We start from the raw sequence: 19,252 nt of genomic DNA, 5'->3' as shown, positions 1-19,252 counted from the left end.
AGAGTTTATTTCCAGTTGTGAAAAGTACAGGTGTGCCGGGTGGAAACATTCTTCTCTCAGTCTGTACCAAGGTATGTCTCACTGGATCAGAAAATGAAAAAAGTTTTTTAAAAATGTTTAAAGTCAGAGTTACAGTTACAGTATCTGTGAATTCCAATACGTATACAGAACCTTTCTGAATACAGCACAGAACGTAAAAAAATACATATTGTTCCATTGTCAGCAGAAGCAAGGTGAAAAAGTTAAAAGGAAGGAAGTAGTGAAAAATGGACTAGCATGACTGCCAACGTTGGAGTTCAAGAGGGCTCTTGATGCTTGGACAGTTCTTGAAGAAAGAGGAAAATGTTCTTGTGTGATAGATAATTCCGTGGAGACAATGGTGGCACAAGTATCAGTTGTCCAAGGCGCAAACAAGAAAAATGTTGAATAGGGCCTCCGTTCTCCCTTTGTTGGACACAGAGTGAAAATGTACGTCGGAATTGCAAGTGTGGAATCAAACTGGGAAAATTGTGCTCAAAAAACAGGAATGCAAAGCTAAAGATGGACGATAGCTCAGTCTGGGGCTATTTTTGTTCATTCCTGTTTATTGCTGCTAAGTATTCAATTAAGCTGCTTCCATTGCGTGAGTACAATTGGCATTAGATTACCATCTACATTGGACGGGCAACCCCCCAAAAATGATCATTTTGTATAAACGGCAAGGGGATAATATAAAAATGCAGGGACGCTGTACAGGGACTCTGGATACTTAAGTTTGTCTTACGTTGCTTGAGAGGATGTTTGCTTTCTTTGCGAGTCTCATCGTAGGAGTGTCATATGAAGCAGCTCCATGACCTCTGAGTTTCTGTTTTGTGTATTCCACCTATGAAGCGTAGCAAGATGGTATGATCAGAGCGGCAGTCAGTAGCAATTAATGGGTAGCCCGGATGCAATTGCAAGCATGAGGTAGAAGAGCTTCGAACAAACAAACTAATAGACGGAGAGCTACAGCAGATAGGGGTTTCACACCAGTCAGTAAACAACTCGTTAAAAGCAGGATACAGTTGAGTTTTGCCACAGGGATAAAATCACTTATAATGAAAATACTTAGAACAGAACAACCTCAATTGTGTGGCTATTGCTAATTTGCCAAGAAAATGTTCTGAAAATGAAATTGAGTATTGCAGACTGATGTAGCCCAAGGGCACTTTTGTGCTCAATGTAATGGATTTTGGCTGTTCTTAAGATACTGTAGATCATGGCCCATAAATCCACTTTGAACTTTTGCAAAATACTTCCAAAAATGGGGGTTATGTCGAGTATAAAATATGAACCACCCGTGTAGGTGTAGTAGGGCCCATTTCTGTTTATCAGTCGCCACGCGAAGTCTGCTCTATGTGGGCATTCTTAAATTCCCAATTATCTTCTTGGCGACCCGTTTCGCTTGCCCGATCCCATGTATCGACACAAGGCGAGTTTAATTCTAAAACTGTGGGCGGGATTCTCTCATCCCGCGGAGAGTGTCCACGCCATCGTAAACGCCGTCGCTTTTTACGACGGCGTTACCGGGCCGCTGCCAGGACTAAGTCTGGACCCTACAGGGGGCCAGTACAGCACTGGAGTGGTTCGCGCCGCTCCAGCTGCTGTTCCCGGCGCGAACTGTGCGCCATGGGATCTGCGCATGCGCAGTGGTGCTGGCGTCAACACGTGCATGCGCAGTGGCCTCCTTCAACACGCCGGCCCCGACGCAACATGGCGCAGGACTACAGGGGCCGGCGCGTAGGAAATGAGTCCCCCAGCCAGAGAGGCCGGCCCGCCGATCGGAGGCCCCCCCCCCCTCAGGGTCGGTGCCCCCATACCCCCCCCCCCGCCACAGGCCGCCACCTGACCCTTCCACGCTGAGTTCCCGCTGGCTGAGAGCAGGTGTGGACGGCGCTGGCGGAACTCAGCGTTTCCACGACAGCCGCTCGGCCCATCCCAGATTGGGAACCTGAATTGTAGCTCCAGTATACAGGAGGTTGAGAGTAGTGAGGTCATGAGTAAGGTTTCAAAGTTGCAGGAGTGTACCGGCAGGCAGGAAGGCGGTTTAAAGTGTGTCTTCTTCAATGCCAGGAGCATCAGGAATAAGGAGGGTGAACTTGCGGCACAGGTTGGTACCTGGGACTTCGATGTCATGGCCATTTCGGAGACATGGATAGAGCAGGGCCAGGAATGGTTGTTGCAGGTGCCAGGGTTCAGATACTTCAGTAAGCTCAGGGAAGGTGGTAAAAGAGGGGGAGGTGTGGCATTGTTAGTCAGGAAAGTATTATGGTGGCAGAAAGGACGTTTGATGAGGACTCGTCTACTGAGGTAGTATGAGCTGAGGTTAGAAACAGGAAAGAGAGGTTTTCTATAGGCCTCCGGAAAGCTCCAGAGATGTAGAGGAAAGGATTGCAAAGATGATTCTGGATAGGAGCGAAAGCAACAGGGTAGTTGTTATGGGGAACTTTAACTTTCCAAATATTGACTGGAAACGCTATAGTTCGAGTACTTTAGATGGGTCCGTTTTTGTCCAATGTGTGCAGGAGAGTTTCCTGACACAGTATATAGATAGGCCAACGAGAGGCGAGGCCATATTGGATTCGGTACTGGGTAATGAACCAGGACAAGTGTTAGATTTGGAGGTAGGTGAGCACTTTGGTGATAGTGACCACAATTCGATTACGTTTATTTTAGTGATGGAAAGGGATAGGTATATACCGCAGGGCAAAAGTTATATCTGGGGGAAAGGCAATTATGATGCGATGAGGCAAGACTTAGGATGCATTGGATGGAGAGGAAAACTGCAGGGGATGGGCACAATGGAAATGTGGAGCTTGTTCAAGGAACAGCTACTGCGTGTCCTTGATAAGTATGTACCTGTCAGGCAGGGAGGTAGTGGTCGAGCGAGGGAACCTTGGTTTACTAAAGCAGTCGAAACACTTGTCAAGAGGAAGAAGGAGGCTTATGTAAAGATGAGACATGAAGGTTCAGTTAGGGCTCTCGAGAGTTACAAGTTAGCTAGGAAGGACCTAAAGAGAGAGCGAAGAAGAGCCAGGAGGGGACATGAGAAGTCTTTGGCAGGTAGGATCAAGGATAACCCTAGAGCTTTCTATAGATATGTCAGGAACAAAGGAATGACTAGGGTAAGAGTAAGGCCAGTCAAGGACAGTAGTGGGAAGTTGTACGTGGAGTCCGAGGAGATAGGAGAGGGGCTAAATGAATATTTTTTGTCAGTATTCACACAGGAAAAAGACAATGTTGTCGAGGAGAATACTGAGATTCAGGCTACTAGACTAGAAGGGCTTGAGGTTCATAAGGAGGAGGTGTTAGCAATTCTGGAAAGTGTGAAAATAGATAAGTCCCCTGGCCCGGATGGGATTTATCCTAGAATTCTCTGGGAAGCTAGGGAGGATATTGCTGAGCCTTTGGCTTTGATCTTTAAGTCATCTTTGTCTACAGGAATAGTGCCAGAAGAGGATAGCAAATGTTGTCCCCTTGTTCAAGAAGGGGAGTAAAGACTACCCCGGTAACTATAGACCAGTGAGACTTAATTCTGTTGTGGGCAAAGTCTTGGAGGATAGCAAATGTTGTCCCCTTGTTCAAGAAGGGGAGTAGAGACACCCCGGTAACTATAGACCAGTGAGCCTTACTTCTGTTGTTGGCAAAGTCTTGGAAAGGTTTATAAGAGATAGGATGTATAATCATCTGGAAAGGAATAATTTGATTAGAGATAGTCAACACGGTTTTGTGAAGGGTAGGTCGTGCCTCACAAACCTTATTGAGTTCTTTGAGAAGGTGACCAAACAGGTGGATGAGGGTAAAGCAGTTGATGTGGTGTATATGGATTTCAGTAAAGCGTTTGATAAGGTTCCCCACGGTAGGCTACTGCAGAAAATACGGAGGCATGGGATTCAGGGTGATTTAGCAGTTTGGGTCAGAAATTGGCTAGCTGGAAGAAGACAAAGGGTGGTGGTTGATGGGAAATGTTCAGACTGGAGTTCAGTTACTAGTGGTGTACCACAAGGATCTGTTTTGAGGCCACTGCTGTTTGTCATTTTTATAAATGACCTGGAGGAGGGCGTAGAAGGATGGGGGAGTAAATTTGCAGATGACACTAAAGTCGGTGGAGTTGTGGACAGTGCGGAAGGATGTTACAAGTTACAGAGGGACATAGATAAGCTGCAGCGCTAGGCTGAGAAGTGGCAAATGGAGTTTAATGCAGAAAAGTGTGAGGTGATTCATTTTGGAAGGAATAACAGGAAGACAGAGTACTGGGCTAATGGTAAGATTCTTGGCAGTGTGGATGAGCAGAGAGATCTCGGTGTCCATGTACATAGATTCCCTGAAAGTTTCCACCCAGGTTGAGAGTGTTGTTAAGAAGGCGTACGGTGTGTTAGCTTTTATTGGTAGAGAGATTGAGTTTCGGAGCCATGAGGTCATGTTGCAGCTGTACAAAACTCTGGTGCGGCCGCATTTGGAGTATTGCGTGCAATTCTGGTCGCCGCATTATAGGAAGGATGGGGAAGCATTGGAAAGGGTGCAGATGAGATTTACCAGAATGTTGCCTGGTATGGAGGGAAGATCTTGGGCGAAATTCTCCCAAAACGGCGCGATGTCCGCCGACTGGCGCCCAAAACGGTGCCAATCAGACGGGCATCGCGCCGCCCCAAAGGTGCGGAATGCTCCGCATCTTTGGGGGCCGAGCCCCAACATTGAGGGGTTAGGCTGATGCCGGAGGAATTTCCGCCCCGCCAGCTGGCGGAAACGGCCTTTGTTGCCCCGCCAGCTGGCACGGAAATGACATCTCGGGGCGGCGCATGCGCGGGAGCGTCAGTGGCCGCTGACAGTTTCCCGCGCATGCGCAGTGGAGGGAGTCTCTTCCGCCTCCGCCATGGTGGAGACCGTGGCGGAGGCGGAAGGGAAAGAGTGCCCCCACGGCACAGGCCCGCCCGCAGATCGGTGGGCCCTGATCGCGGGCCAGGCCACCGTGGGGGCACCCCCCGGGGCCAGATCGCCCCGCGCCCCCCCCAGGACCCCGGAGCCCGCCCACGCCGCCTTGTCCCGCCGTTCAAAAGGTGGTTTAATCCACGCCGGCGGGACAAGCAATTTATCGGCGGGACTTCGGCCCATCTGGGCTGGAGAATCCAGCGGGGGGGCCGCCAACCGCCCCTGCCGAATATCCGGTACCGGAGACTTTGGCAACCGGCGGGGGCGGGATTCACGACGGCCAACGGCCATTCTCCGACCCGCTGGGGGGTCGGAGAATGACGCCCCTTATGAGGGAAGGCTGAGGGACTTGAAGCTGTTTTCGTTAGAGAGAAGAAAGTTAAGAGGTGACTTAATTGAGGCATACAAGATGATCAGAGGATTGGATAGGGTGGACAGTGAGAGCCTTTTTCCCGGATGGTGATGTCTAGCACGAGGGAACATAGCTTTAAATTGAGGGGAGATAGATATAGGATAGATGTCAGAGGTAGGTTCTTTTCTCAGAGAGTAGTAAGGGTGTGGAATGCCCTGCCTGCAACAGTAGTGGACTCGCCAACACTAAGGGCATTCAAATGGTCATTGGATAGACATATGGACGATAAAGGAATAGTGTCGATGGGCTTTAGAGTGGTTTCACAGGTCGGCGCAACATCGAGGGCCGAAGGGCCTGTACTGCTCTGTAATGTTCCATGTTCTATGTTCTATCCCGGCCCATGAATCGGCGGGCCGGCCACGTAGAGCCAAACCTCTGCTCTGCGGAGATTCGCGTGCCGGCGTCGGGGCGGTGAGGCCCGATCGCGGGGATTCTCCGGCCCGGCCCCAGGCTGAGAGAATCCCACCCTGCATCTCTGAGCTGAAAAATTAAGGCCAACTCCTAATGGGAGAATAGCCATCAACATGCATTTATAAGCTGAAAATTGACTTATACATAATGTATGGCATAAACATATATGTTGGCAGCAGGAAAAAAAAAAGGTCTGTCGTATATACCGTGTTGCCTTAAACACCGCAACCTATGGCCATTTGAAATGCAATACCTGTTTTCTTAAGGTGCACTTGGAAGTCTGCGCGATTGGAGCCCATGTTTAAATACATTAGTTGTTTTCAGTAACAACCTCCAGTACACTGGGCAACAGCATCAAATGAATAGTTTAGATGTGCTGACAGCAAAATGCTGTCACACAACTGAACTAAAGTAGAACTAAAGTAAATCAGAGTTAACAAATATTGTATACAAACATAATACCTCAGCATTATATAGTTTAAAGTACATGCTGCAAACTTGTATGATTCTGTACAGGCCAACATAGTTTGACAGGCTGGAGGCTCAAGCAATCTCACAAGCCTGCTGTCTTTTTTGAGGTTGTTAAAGTATCCGTGCTTCAGCTTCTTGTTTGCATTCCCCCTTTTAGTTTTACCTGGCTGGTAAGTTTGGAAACCTCCATGGCAAGTTCAATATCTGGGCGTCCAAGGCTGATTATACCGCGACTAGCCTCCTCACGTGCCTTGGTTTTGTAGCCGATCTGAAGGAACAGACAGAACCCGTGTGATGGGCTGTACTTAAACCCGGATGATAGCTTATAGCACACCAAAAAACATGAAGAAACGTACTCACATTGCTTATTAACTTGGCAGCTTCGGTAGCCTTCAGAATATCTGGTCTATCTGCCACAGATGTGTAAGCTAGTTTGGATTTAGCATCTTTCTTGTATTCAACCTGAAAGTTGGAGAACATTTTATTGTCACTGTCAGACTGTTTTACCAGAGAATGATACTGGAATAACTATCTTTCAAACAAACTGCTCATTCTATATATTCTAAAACTTCTGTTGTCCATATAGCTACAGAGAGGAACATACATAGAAACGTACATAGAAAATTGAAGCAGGAAGCGGCCTTTCAGCCCTTCGAGCCTGCTCGCCCTTTCATTATGATCATGGCTGATTATCAAGTTCAATACCCTGATCCCAGCTTCCCCTCATATCCCATGCTCCCTTTCGCTCCAAGAGCTATATCTAACTCCTTCTTGAAATTACACAATGTTTTCGCCTCAACTGCTTTTTGTGGTCGTGAATTCCACAGGTGAAGAAATTTCTCCTCACCTCAGTCCTAAAAGGTTTACCCCTCATCCTATACTTCTACGCACCCCCCGCCCCCCCTATTTCTGGATTCCTCCACCATCGGGAACATTCTTTCTAAATCTACCCGGTCTAATCCTGTTAGAATTTTAAAAGTTTCTATGAGATCACCTCTCACTCTTCTAAACTCCAATGAATATAATCCTAACCGACTTAGTCTCTCCTCATATGAATCTCTCCTCCGCCAACCCAGGAAACAGCCTGGTCAACCTCTGCTGCTCTCCCTCCGTAGCAAGAACATCCTTCCTCAGATAAGGACACCAAAACTGCACACAATACTCCAGGTGTGGCCTCACCGATGCCTGATGCAATAATAATGTGCATCGACCATTTGGAAGTTTAGAACAGCTTCAACGTAAAAAATATTTCAAGGCACTTTGCAGAGTGTTGTGGGGACGGGGGAGAAACAATATCTTGAAATAGATAAGGGATTATAAAGGTGGAGGGAGAAACCAAACTGGCTGCCCGGAAACCCGGAAAAGAGTAGTTTGGCCACTTGAGAATTATCATAAGACATGAATTGAATCAATTGCAAGGGTACAGCCTGACCAAATTCTAATCCTTATCTGATCTGGTTCTGATCTGTGGGTGAAAGTTTCCAGTGGGAAACCACACCGATGAATTAAAATCCCACCCTCCTGTAGCATTGAGGCTCAGCTGGTCTTAACAGCCGGAGCTCGTGTTGGCCCATGTTTACCCATTCTGGGTGGGGAGTCAGCAGGAAGCAATGTGGAGACCACCCACTGACACAAGGGGCGGGATTCTCTGCCGGTGGGATGCTCCGTTTTGCCGGTAGCCCGGGGGTTTCCCGACGGCGTGGAGCTGCCCCACAATGGGAAACCCCATTGACCGGCCGGCGTAATGGAGCATCCCGCCGGCGGGGTAAGGCAGAAATGTGGCGCGACAGGACGGAGAATCCCGCCGATGGTAAGTCCATCTAAAACATTGATCAGATGTTGGGTGGCAAGGTGGCACAGTGGCTAGGGTCCCAGATTTGATTCCCGGCTTAGGTCACTGTCTGTGCGGAGTCTGCACATTCTCCCCGTGTCTGTGCGGGTTTTCTCCGGGTGCTCCGGTTTCCTCCCACAGTCCAAAGATGCGCAGGTTAAGTGGATTGGCCATGCTAAATTGCCCCTTCGGGTCCAAAAAGATTAGGTGGGGTTATTGGGTTATGCGGATAGGGTGGAGGTGTGGGCTTGGGTAGTGTGCTCTTTCCAAGGGCTGGTGCAGACTCGATGGGCCGAATGGCCTCCTTCTGCACTGTAAATTATATGAAATAATAACCTGTAGTTGATTATAACTAGCTCTGTGCCTAAAGTATGTATATACAACCTGATAGAAATAATTTGTAACTCCTCTTCATTTCTCCTGTAACTATGGATGAATTTTTAAGCCCTGGTGGATTCAAATAGAGGTGGGAAGGTGGGTGCGGGCACAGAATTTCATGCCACCAGGTGTGCCAGTTTCCTGATAGCCTTCTGCTCCTAGGCCACCTCCCTGGAGCAGGGATGTTAATCATATGTTAATTATATTATTTGAAGGTGAAGGGCATTGATTACTTAAGTATTTTGAGCATATGTAAATAGGGGATAGCCTCACCAGGGGCTGTCACCGCCTCTCACTTACTGACTTTTGTTTAATTTATTGATTTATTTTGTTCTAAAAAGAGTATAAACAGAGGATATTGAGGTCTCCCATGCCTGGTAGGTGCTGGAATGCATCATCAGCCCTGGGAAGGATATTTTAATTTAATTTGTTAAGTTTCCTTTACAGTCTTGTTTTATGTTACAGCGCTCCTTTATGGGGCTGTCAATTTGTTTGATTTGTTAATGAGTTTGTTTTGGGTTTAAAAAGAGTGGTCGCAGTGAGTGGCTGGGACACTATGTGTGGAGGGAGACCTCTTGAGGCTGATCAAAGTCAACAAACTCTCTCTCGAAACGGAAGCTCTGTGCCTTGGTTTTGACTTCACTAACCGGCTTAGATTCTGTGAAGAGGGAGATGCTGCCCTCCAGTGGAATGCTGCCAATTAAGGTGGTTAAAGGCCTTTTAGGTTCTATGGTCAGTAGCTGAATAGAGGTTTCCAGCTGGTCTCCTGGTCCCTGGAGGAGTCAGGGAACGGCCCAGCTCCCTGGAGGTAGCCTCCCAGCATCAAACTGGAGAGTTAACACTTCGGGCACCCTCCTCCACAAAGGTGGCTCGGCTGCTGAGGGGATTTTTATTTTGGAGTTAAGAGTTGGAGAGAAAAGCTTGAGTCTGGAAAATACCCGACTCAGCAGATTTTTCTCCTTGGAAAGCGCCCCCGGCAACCATGTTTTCATTCCGGGGAGGCGGGAGTGGGATGGAGTCAGGCCCGCCCGCTGGCTCTGGAGGAGATGCAAAGTGCTGAGGTGGGCAAGCTAGAACCTCCTTGGTTCTCTGGGAGTTGTGAAGGTTGTTAGGCCCTCTAGCACTCACCTCCATACGAACCGCCATGTCCCCTCATAAATCACATAGCCACTCATCCAGTTTCCATTGTGGACAGGAGCCATTTGTAGATGATAAAATAAACTTCTATCAATCTAAGCGAGCTCTCATTCCGACAGACTTGATACAGAAAAAAAACCTCTCATTCATGAAATCCATACATCCACTCGAGTGATCAATCAGTCATAAAAACAAATTAGCTTCTACCTAAACACAAATTCAGTCACCACCCACCACCCCTCTCCCTGACACTAAGATACGTGATTTTAGAACTTTTGAAACTAAGCCAAGCATTCACAATGTGCTCAGCTGTAATAACAATCGTTGAGAACTCAACAGCTAATTATATTGAAACTGCAGGAACAGATGCTAATAGTTTTTTCTATGCTATACCAAATTACCATTAATTGACCAATTAATTGAGCAAAATTATCTGTATGCTTACATTACTCTGACACTTGGCCACATTCATGGCGTGCTTCACTTCTGGGGGTTGCATCATAATGGAATAAGAAGACTTGCCTTTATCTTTCTCAAACTGTTCCTTGTACAGTTTCTGTGGTCAAAGAAATTCAGATTAACAATCAGACAATGCTTCCTGAGACCATATTACTTTAGATGTTTTCAGAACTCCATGGGAAGTGCAAGAAGGTGACAGGAATTTAGGAATGTAAAGTAGGTCATTCAGTCTGGCCTATTGTCCAGAGTTTCTTTTATGTTATACTATTACTGAGGTAATGCAGCACCCCATATGCAAATTGGCTGCACCCCCTCATCTTTAGTGAAATATGAATCTATGTCTCTGGTTCTTCACTTCTGAAGTCCACAATTCTACTTGAGTGAGAGCAGGTGAGAACGAGGAGCAGTGAGGTATGCAACCTTCAAAGGAGATTGAAAACCAGAGCATTAACCCAACTACTGTTATAAAAATGTTCATTCCAGGTTTAAGAGCAGTGCTTGATACAGGTCTGGGGTGGGGTTAGGGCTTTTGTCCATCATCCTAGCCGGTGTTATTTTATATGTAACGTTAAAAAAAAAAAACACAGATGAAAAATATAAAGCACTGTTGAACATCCCATATACCTTTTAATGAATTACTGAATTAACTGAAAATACATTGTCATTATCACTTTGTTTCTTTCATCTACTCAGGATCATGGGTTTCTGCCCTGGGTCTTCACGTGACCAAACAGACCGATTTTCGACCCGCGGATCTTTGGACACATGGGCAGGATGTCCCACAAGATCGGGGACCAGAGTACTGGATTTGCTTCCTTCTCTGCCCCTGGTCTGCCTCATTATTGAGGCTTTTGGACTCAAAGCACGGTGCAGCTTGATGGACAAGTTCTCAAATGAAAATTCATGTGTCAAAGGAAGAAACTCCACAGCTTGGAGGGTGCAGCAGCATTGCCGAATCCAGTGATGGGTAATGAAGGCTTCCTCAGGATTGGGAACCAAGACCCACTGAGGACCTTGGCAGAGATGGAGCCCTTCACTGGGGACCGAATGGAGGGAGAGAAGATTACTACATGGCACTTACCTACCATGCAAGTACCTTGGGGCACCGACTTCCATTTCCTGAGGCTCACCACCAACCTTTTAAAAAGTTATTTCATGGGATGTATTTCATGGGATGCATCGCTGGCTAGCCCAGCATTTATTACCCGTCCATAATTGCCCTTGAACTGAGCAGCTAGTTCGGCCATTTCAGAGGGCATTTTAAGATTCAACCACATTGCTGTGGATCTGGCGTCCCATGTAGGCCAGACCAGCTAAGGAGGGCAGGTTTCCTTCCCTGAAGGACATGAGTGAACCAGATGGGTTTTTATGACAATCGACAATGGTTTCATGGTCATCATTAGACTTTTAATTCCAGATTTTTTAAAATATTGAATTCAAATTCCACGAGCTGCCATGGTGGGATTTGAACCTAAGTTCCCAGAGCATGACCTTAGGTTTCTGGATTAATAGCCCAGTGACAATAGCACTACGCCACCGCCTCCCCTGAGGCAACATTGGGAAATGGAAGTAACAAGGAGGGAAAGAGAGCAAATCCTCTATTTGCAAGCAACAGGTGAAGAAGGGACGGTCAGTGATGGTCGCAGCGGAGGAACAAAATTCTGGTTGGGATGTTGTAAATAAGTATGCCTGAACTGATCGATCCGCCTAATTTCAGCATGGACACAGAGAAAATGACATCCCAATTTTGTACAGCCACATATAGAAAGGCTGCTGATGGTCTAATCATCTTCTGTGGAACATGCTACAGGTTGAATACTCACCCCACTGAGTAACTTGGACACCTCTTTAACATGTGAAGTTCCAAGAGTCTCAGGCAGTTTCATGTAAGCAGCACGGGGGAGCTCCTTCTTAACAGCTTCTTTGTATTTTTTCTGCAAAGCCGAGAAAGGAGGGAACAAATGTGTAACTTAAGGAACAACTTAAACGAAAAGGATTGAAAAACGACTCGGATTCGACGAAAATGACTAGAACCATGCCAAAACCTCCAATAGATAATATGATCTCCCAACATTGGCCTTTTTTTCCAAATGGAAATGTGTATCTACTTTGGGGTATAAGAATTTACCAATTTCTGATCAATGAATAATGAAATTGTGGCGACCAAAATGACCAGATTTATTAGCAGGGGAACCAGAATTTGAGGTGAAATTCTGATCCACCCTGTTTCTGTTCTATGGCCATAGGTTTGAGATTACGCTGCTCCACCTCCCTCATCCTTCCCTTTCACCCAACTCCTTTATCTCAAGGAGATATATCTACAACACTCCTAAGAGAGTTACGAAATCCAATACAAATGGGTTATATTATCTGAGTTCCTCATAAAAGTAAAGCTCGAGCAGTTTATCAACCATTACCTGAAGTAGAATTTGATTACACATTTGCCCAGCCACACTGGGGCTTGTTGTCGTTTAAAACACAAGGGTTCAAATCTCAGATGCAATATTTTGAGCGGAGAAGAGGAACATAGGAGCAGGAATAGGCCATTCGGCCCGCAAGTCCAGGAGGTCTCCCTCACGAGGTCCACACCACTTATGTAAAGCTGTGAAATGGAACGGTCGAAATTCCCAGGGCGAAAAGCTTATATTCCGGGCTGCTGGCCTCTTATCGGACATTCATGAGATGCAAATGGAGTTCCCGACGTGGGTCAGCGGGAAACACGTCCTTCCATTAACCCGCCATGAAAGCCAGGAGAACAAGATTTCGAAATCATTTCCCGAGAACGGGAAACTGATTCTTTGAGACACATCAAATCCCCCGCCCACCATGGTTCCCACCGCTGGCAGGCGGGAAAGATTCCGCTCAAGAAAGCTAGCACAGAATGACAGAAGGCAAATTGCCCTCTGAATCATCAGCATTCTATTTCATCTACCTGACCTAGGAAGGTACAGCTATTGCACATCGTGGCCTAAAATGGGAGATGTCAAGTTAGCGTTTTAGTATTCGGTCAATGCAGTGTGCATAAAATTGCATATCCTCCAAACCACCACGAGTAAATTCATGATTAAAAGTAAATGAAAAGCTGCTTTACCATGCTGAATTTCTCAAGTCCCGTTCTACCCAGGAGCTATGAACACTTTATTGGGAATAACTACGGTACCTCAGACATTAGGGTAGAGACAGATTTAGCGTGCAGCATCTGCGGTGTGTCCGGAACTGGTTGGTAGATGCCTCTTTCTTTCTCGTGCTTCAGTTTGTATTTTATCTGCGAATGACACACAGCAATTAGTATCTTACAATCAGAGGCCCCGCATGCCTGTGCTACCTCTGAAAGAGGTTTCTATTTAGTCCCACTTCCCTGCTCTTTCCCCACAATCCTGCAAATCTGTTCTTCCCTCTGTTAAATCCAGTGATAATGGACTAGGTGTTACCCTAGTGTGGCTTTGGAAATGGGTTTATGAAGATTTCTTGTTCAGTGTCTGTACTGAAATCACAGGCACCTCCCATCCCCCTTCCCCCATGACCACCAATTCCCCAAAAAATACACTTGGCAAGGCTAGCTTTGTTTGAAAGGCTTAAAGAAAAATGTCTTTGAGAAATTTGGGGTCTATGTTTTGCGGAGAGGATGGGGTTGGGGAGAATGGTGTGGGAGGTAGGTAACACAGAAAATAGTCCTTCTGATGCATTTGCCTTGAAATTCTTGATAGGCAATTGCAAACACCACGGGCAAATTTTGGAAGCAAGACTAGCGTAATGAGTTAAGCTGTTTGTAAGCAAATTGTATAGTGTTGAAGCTGTCAGTACAGTATGAGTTGGGTGCAGAGACAAGCCCTCTTCCACTAATCTCCTTTGCTGTCAATCTCAATAGATCATCTCCAAGGCACAAGTGTAATTTTTTCCCCCAATTCTTACATCAACCTCCCGCAGGTGAAATGTTAATTTATGTTAAATTACAGCAATATTGCACTGTGGACTCACATCCATGAGGTACTAAATTAAGACGTAATGGCCTCATAGTCAGCAGAACAAGAGATTTTAATCTTCTCAGCATGGGCTGAATTGTGTTCAGTTTTCAACAACGATAGGACAAAATTATGGATGTTAGTACTTACCCCACTGGCCAAGTCTGTATTTTCTACAGCTAGTATCATGTTCTTGTCTCCGTAGACAGGCACTGAGATCTTGCAACCTTTCAAGTATTCTCTGTCCAATTTGTAATCCACCTGTCACAAATAATAAAGAGATTGAATTAGTAAAAGTATATCAACATCAGCAACATGTAGTTTCAGAGCACTGAGTATTTGAATTTAACAACTGAAAGGTCTTCTCCTATATCTGTTCATTCTCCACTATTGGGACATTCTTGTATCCTTTTCATTTTTCTTTATTTCAGCACCTTCCACCTTCTCAAGGGTAATTAGGGATGGGCAACGAATGCTGTCCTAGCCAGTGTTGCCCATATTTCACGGACAAATATATTTTTTTTTAAAGTCCCCTCAGGATCGTTATGTTTCAATAAGATCACCTCTTGTTCTTCTAAACTCCAATGGCTACTCGCTCAATCTGTCCAATCTTTCCTCATAAGATAACCACCCCATACCCAGAAATCAGTCAAGTAAACTTTCTCTGAACTGCTTCTAATGCTATAGGGGCCGTAACATCGGAGTTCCCTCATGTCAGATTTGTGGGTTCTCCAAAGATGTGGTGGAGAATCTCTCTCAGAATTTCCCCAATAAGGATTTGCACAAAAATTGCCCAGAAGTGCAAACTTCCTCTGGGCAATTGCCCTGCACTGGGAAACATGTGATTAAATCACAACGTTCAGATGGTTTCAGCTGTGTTAGACAAATATTTACCCAGAAAATGTTAGAAGAATTAAAACCTCTTCTGACATCTTGGTAACTATTGTAAAGACCCAGTCTGACCCCCCCCCACGAGACCTCCACCCACACTCCTGACTCTCAGGGGGCGTCCAGCACCCCTGGCTCAAGTGGATCCCCCTTCTCCCACCGCAGGCCTGACCCACCCCCACCTACTGACCTGATTGGACCCACCCCCACAAAACTGAGCCCCCTTAACCCCCGCAGACCCGGCGTCTCCCACCCAACCCGACTGTCCAATTTGCATGTAGTTTAAAATCATCCATGGTTGTTGCCATGCCTTTCTTACAAGCCTGCATTATTTCTTCGCGTATACCTCATCCTATAGCGTCATTACGGTTAAGAGGCTTATCAACATGTCCCACAAATTACTTCTGAAGAAGTAACATTGGACTCGAAACGTTAACTCTGTTTCTTTCTCAAAAGCTGCTGCCAGACCTGCTGTGTTTTTCAGCATTTTCTGTCTTTATCCCACAAATGATTTCTTCACTTTTCCATTTTGTATCTTTACCCAAACTGATTCTACGTTTTGATCTATAGAACTAGGATCCTCTCTCACTAATGTACCAATGTCATCCTTAGTTAACAGAGCTACCCCACCACCCTTTCCTAGCTTCCTGTCCCTCTAAAATGTCAAGTACTCCCGAAAGACGTGCTGTTAGGTAATTTGGACATTCTGAATTCTTCCTCCATGTACCTGATCAGGTGAAGGGGTGTGGCGACTAGGGGCTTTTCACAGTAACTTCATTGCAATGTTAATGTAAGCCTACTCTTGACAATGAAGATTATTATTATTATCTTCCGGTCCAGCAGTGGTACCTTGCAGCCATGGCTCTGTAATGACTATCATCTCATATATGTTTATTTCTATTTGAGCAGACAATTCCATTTGTTTATTTTTACAAATGCTACAGGCATTCAGATAAAACTGTTCTCACCCGGTCTGGATTACCGTTGATTAGAGTTGCAGCTTGTTGGCACAAAATCATAGAACAAACAAATTTGTTGGTCGCAAAGTACAACTTATTGAGCTTCTAACTCTGATATTTCACTGGACATGACTTTCACTTGGATCTGGGTAGTTTATGAATTTGAGGTTTGTTTGACAAGACTTGGTTGTATATACTGTACCAATGTGCACGAAGCACTGTGACATTGGCATTACTACAGAGCAATTCATTGTTCCACTTACCTCGCTCTGCTGCTGTGAGGCCTTGTACGCCTGCACAAAGTCGGGTCGGTCCACAGTCCAAATCCACTTTGCTTTGGTGGCCTCGTACTTTTTCTTGTAATCAAGCTAGGATCAAGCAATGGAAATAAAATTGAAACCTGGGCAATACAATAATTATTGTTGAAACCTACGTGAGCTATCCACTGGATTTCCATATATTGAAAACGTGTCTGTTCTCTATCCACAAACCACCACTGCTATTGCTTTCTTGTTATAAAGCTGACCTAAAGTTAACGCCCCTCTTTCTTCCAATTCTTATCAAAGCAACGACTGATGATGGGGTACAGCTCCATGGGCATGGGCACTCATGTCATAGATCACATTAGTGACTGCTCAATCATGACTTTAGGCAGTGGGGTTATTTTGACAATGCGCATTGGTTGGACATGAGGGGCGTCATTCTCCGACCCCCCGCCGGGTTGGAGAATGGCCGTTGGCCGCCCGGATGGGCCGAAGTCCCGCCCAGAAATTGCCTGTCCCGCCGACGTAAATCAAACCTGGTATTTACCGGCGGGACCAGGCGGCGTGGGCGGGCTCCGGGGTCCTGGGGGGGGGGGGGCGCGGGGCGATCTGACCTCGGGGGGTGCCCCCACGGTGGCCTGGCCCGCGATCGGGGCCCACCGATCCGCGGGCGGGCCTGTGCCGTGGGGGCACTCTTTCCCTTCCGCCTCCGCCACGGTCTCCACCATGGCGGAGGCGGAAGTGACTCTCCCCACTGCGCATGCGCGGGAAACTGACAGCGGCCGCTGACGCTCCCGCGCATGCGCTGGGAAACTGACAGCGGCCGCTGACGCTCCCGCGCATGCGCCGCATTTCCGCGCCAGCTGGCGGGGCAACAAACGCCATTTCCGCCAGCTGGCGGGGCGGAAATCCCTCCGGCATCGGCCTAGCCCCTCAATGTTGGGGCTAGGCCGCCAAAGATGCGGAGACTTCCGCACCTTTTTGCCGGCGCGATGCCCGTCTGATTTGCGCCGGCTTTGGCGCCAGTCGGCGGGCATCCCGCCGTTGGGGGAGAATTTCGCCCGAGAATTGGGACTCATAGATTATCATAGAATTTACAGTGCAGAAGGAGGCCATTCAGCCTATCGAGTCTGCACCGGCTCTTGGAAAGAGCACCCTACCCAAGGTCAACACCTCCACCTTATCCCCATAACCCAGTAACCCCATCCAACACTAAAGGGCAATTTTGGACACTAAGGGCAATTTATCATGGCCAATCCACCTAACCTGCACATCTTTGGACTGTGGGAGGAAACCAGAGCACCAGGAGGAAACCCACACACCACGAGGAGGATGTGCAGACTCCGCACAGACAGTGACCCAAGCCGGAATCGAACCTGGGACCCTGGAGCTGTGAAGCAATTGTGCTATCCACAATGCTACCGTGCTGCCCGGGACATGTGTTTAATGGGTGAGATGATGTCGCACATTCACCCAATATTAAATGTTTGTCATGATATTTAGACGCAAGTAGCATCCAAATTCAGACAGATCAGGGGCGAAATTCTCCTACCCGCCCCGCCACATTTCTGCGCCGACCGGCCGGCGGGAGTCTCCGTAACACCGGCCGGTCAATGGGGTTTCCCATTGTGGGGCACCCCCACGCCGTCGGGAAACCCCCGAGCGCCGGCAGAACGGAGACTCCCGCCGGCGGAGAATGACGCCCAGAGTCTTCATCCACTTTCCACTCAGAGAACCTTTAAACAGGGGGCACTTAGGTTAGTTTAGCCAGTTAGGTCAATAATCCTAAATTATGATATTTTACTTTCAAACAACAGAATAACTGTGATTTTGTTGGGCCAATGGAGGTCTCACTTATTTATTCCCCCCCATCAGTTCCATGGGGAAGGCCCAATGGAATCAACTGCCCTTCAGGCACTTACTTGGCCACCATTGCGCCTTCCCTGTGATTGAGGTCTGGGTGGCTTTCTGAAGGCTCGTAAGACTCATGCAGGCCCTATTTAATCCCTGACTGGGTATCAGTTGGTTCATTAATGAGCCTAATTAACATCCTGTGCCAGCATCCAATAATCCAGGCCTGTGACACCATGTCCATTGTTATAAAGCGCTTTGGGGTAACATGAGGTTATGAAAGACGCCATTTAAAAACAACTCTTTCCTTTCACTCTTTCAAAACATGCTGATAACACTTACATTGGTCGTGTTCTTGTATGCACTCTTGGCAGCCCTGATCTCAAAGGCATCCCCAGCAATGTTGCAATTAGCTTTGTTCCGCTCATAATTCTCCCTGTATTTCAACTGTCAACAGAGATAAATGATTGAAATCCTATTAACCACAGGTACTTTGATATCATATTTTTAGGAGTCCTTCCATTGGCTAAAATTTCATTTTTAAGTTACTTTAATAAATTAATGAACTAAATATAATTAGTGAATAACAACTGAAAGCATCCTATTAATTTTGTATATTTAAGTGGCAGCTGAATGCCGAATCTACTGTCATTGACATTCTCTTTTCACGTACTTAATGATCTGTTTGAGCAGCTCGCAGAAAAATACTTTTCACTGTATCTCAGTACACGTGACAATAAACAAATCCAACCCTAGCAGTTAAACATATTATCTGGAATCATTCAGTGTAATAAATTGAAGCTGATGCATAAAAATGTATAGGAAGGAATGAAGATTATTCTGGTAAGGTTGGATGAAGTAAGGAGGCTGGAGGCTTCAGTGTTAGCCATTAACCAAATGACCAGTTTATGCACTGTTCATTCCAAGTAATTCCACGTAATATCTGAAAATGCTGGAAAAACTCGGCAGGTTTGGCAGCACCGGTGAAGAGAGAAACAGTGGTCAGAATTTTCCCCCAAAATGGCCACGTGTCAGCTCCAGTAAGGAAACCGATATGTTTCTCCCCAGAGAACATGGGCGGGATTGTCCGACCCCCCGCCGGGTCAGAGAATCGCTGGGGGGGGGGGGGGGGGGCGTGAATCCCGCCCCCGCTGGCTGCCAAATTCTCCGGCGCCGGGGATTTGGCGGGGGCAGGAATCGTGCCGCGCCGGCGGGCGGCCGCTGGCAGCGACCCCCAAGCGATTCTCCGGCCCGCGATGGGCCGAGTGGCCGCCCTTTTTTGG

At 46.9% G+C, this 19,252-nt stretch overlaps 1 protein-coding gene across 50 annotated transcripts in view; it reads right to left on the bottom strand.

Moving 5' to 3' along the window:
- The window catches only part of neb (nebulin), a 376,446-nt gene that overhangs the window by 75,910 nt on the left and 281,284 nt on the right, over positions 1–19,252 (bottom strand). For all 50 annotated transcript variants that reach the window (XM_072470732.1, XM_072470804.1, XM_072470803.1 and 47 more), the window contains 9 exons: positions 18,312–18,416; positions 16,119–16,223; positions 14,159–14,269; positions 13,207–13,311; positions 11,870–11,980; positions 10,033–10,143; positions 6,602–6,703; positions 6,405–6,509; positions 764–862 (listed from right to left, as the gene is read on the bottom strand). In XM_072470732.1, coding sequence (XP_072326833.1) covers positions 764–862; positions 6,405–6,509; positions 6,602–6,703; positions 10,033–10,143; positions 11,870–11,980; positions 13,207–13,311; positions 14,159–14,269; positions 16,119–16,223; positions 18,312–18,416 — 954 coding nt within the window. The remainder of the gene's footprint in view (positions 1–763; positions 863–6,404; positions 6,510–6,601; positions 6,704–10,032; positions 10,144–11,869; positions 11,981–13,206; positions 13,312–14,158; positions 14,270–16,118; positions 16,224–18,311; positions 18,417–19,252) is intronic.

This window comes from Scyliorhinus torazame, chromosome 2 (assembly GCF_047496885.1).
Source record: "Scyliorhinus torazame isolate Kashiwa2021f chromosome 2, sScyTor2.1, whole genome shotgun sequence".
Classification (NCBI taxonomy): Eukaryota; Metazoa; Chordata; class Chondrichthyes; order Carcharhiniformes; family Scyliorhinidae; genus Scyliorhinus; species Scyliorhinus torazame.
This window is presented reverse-complemented; position numbering and strand designations above follow the sequence as displayed.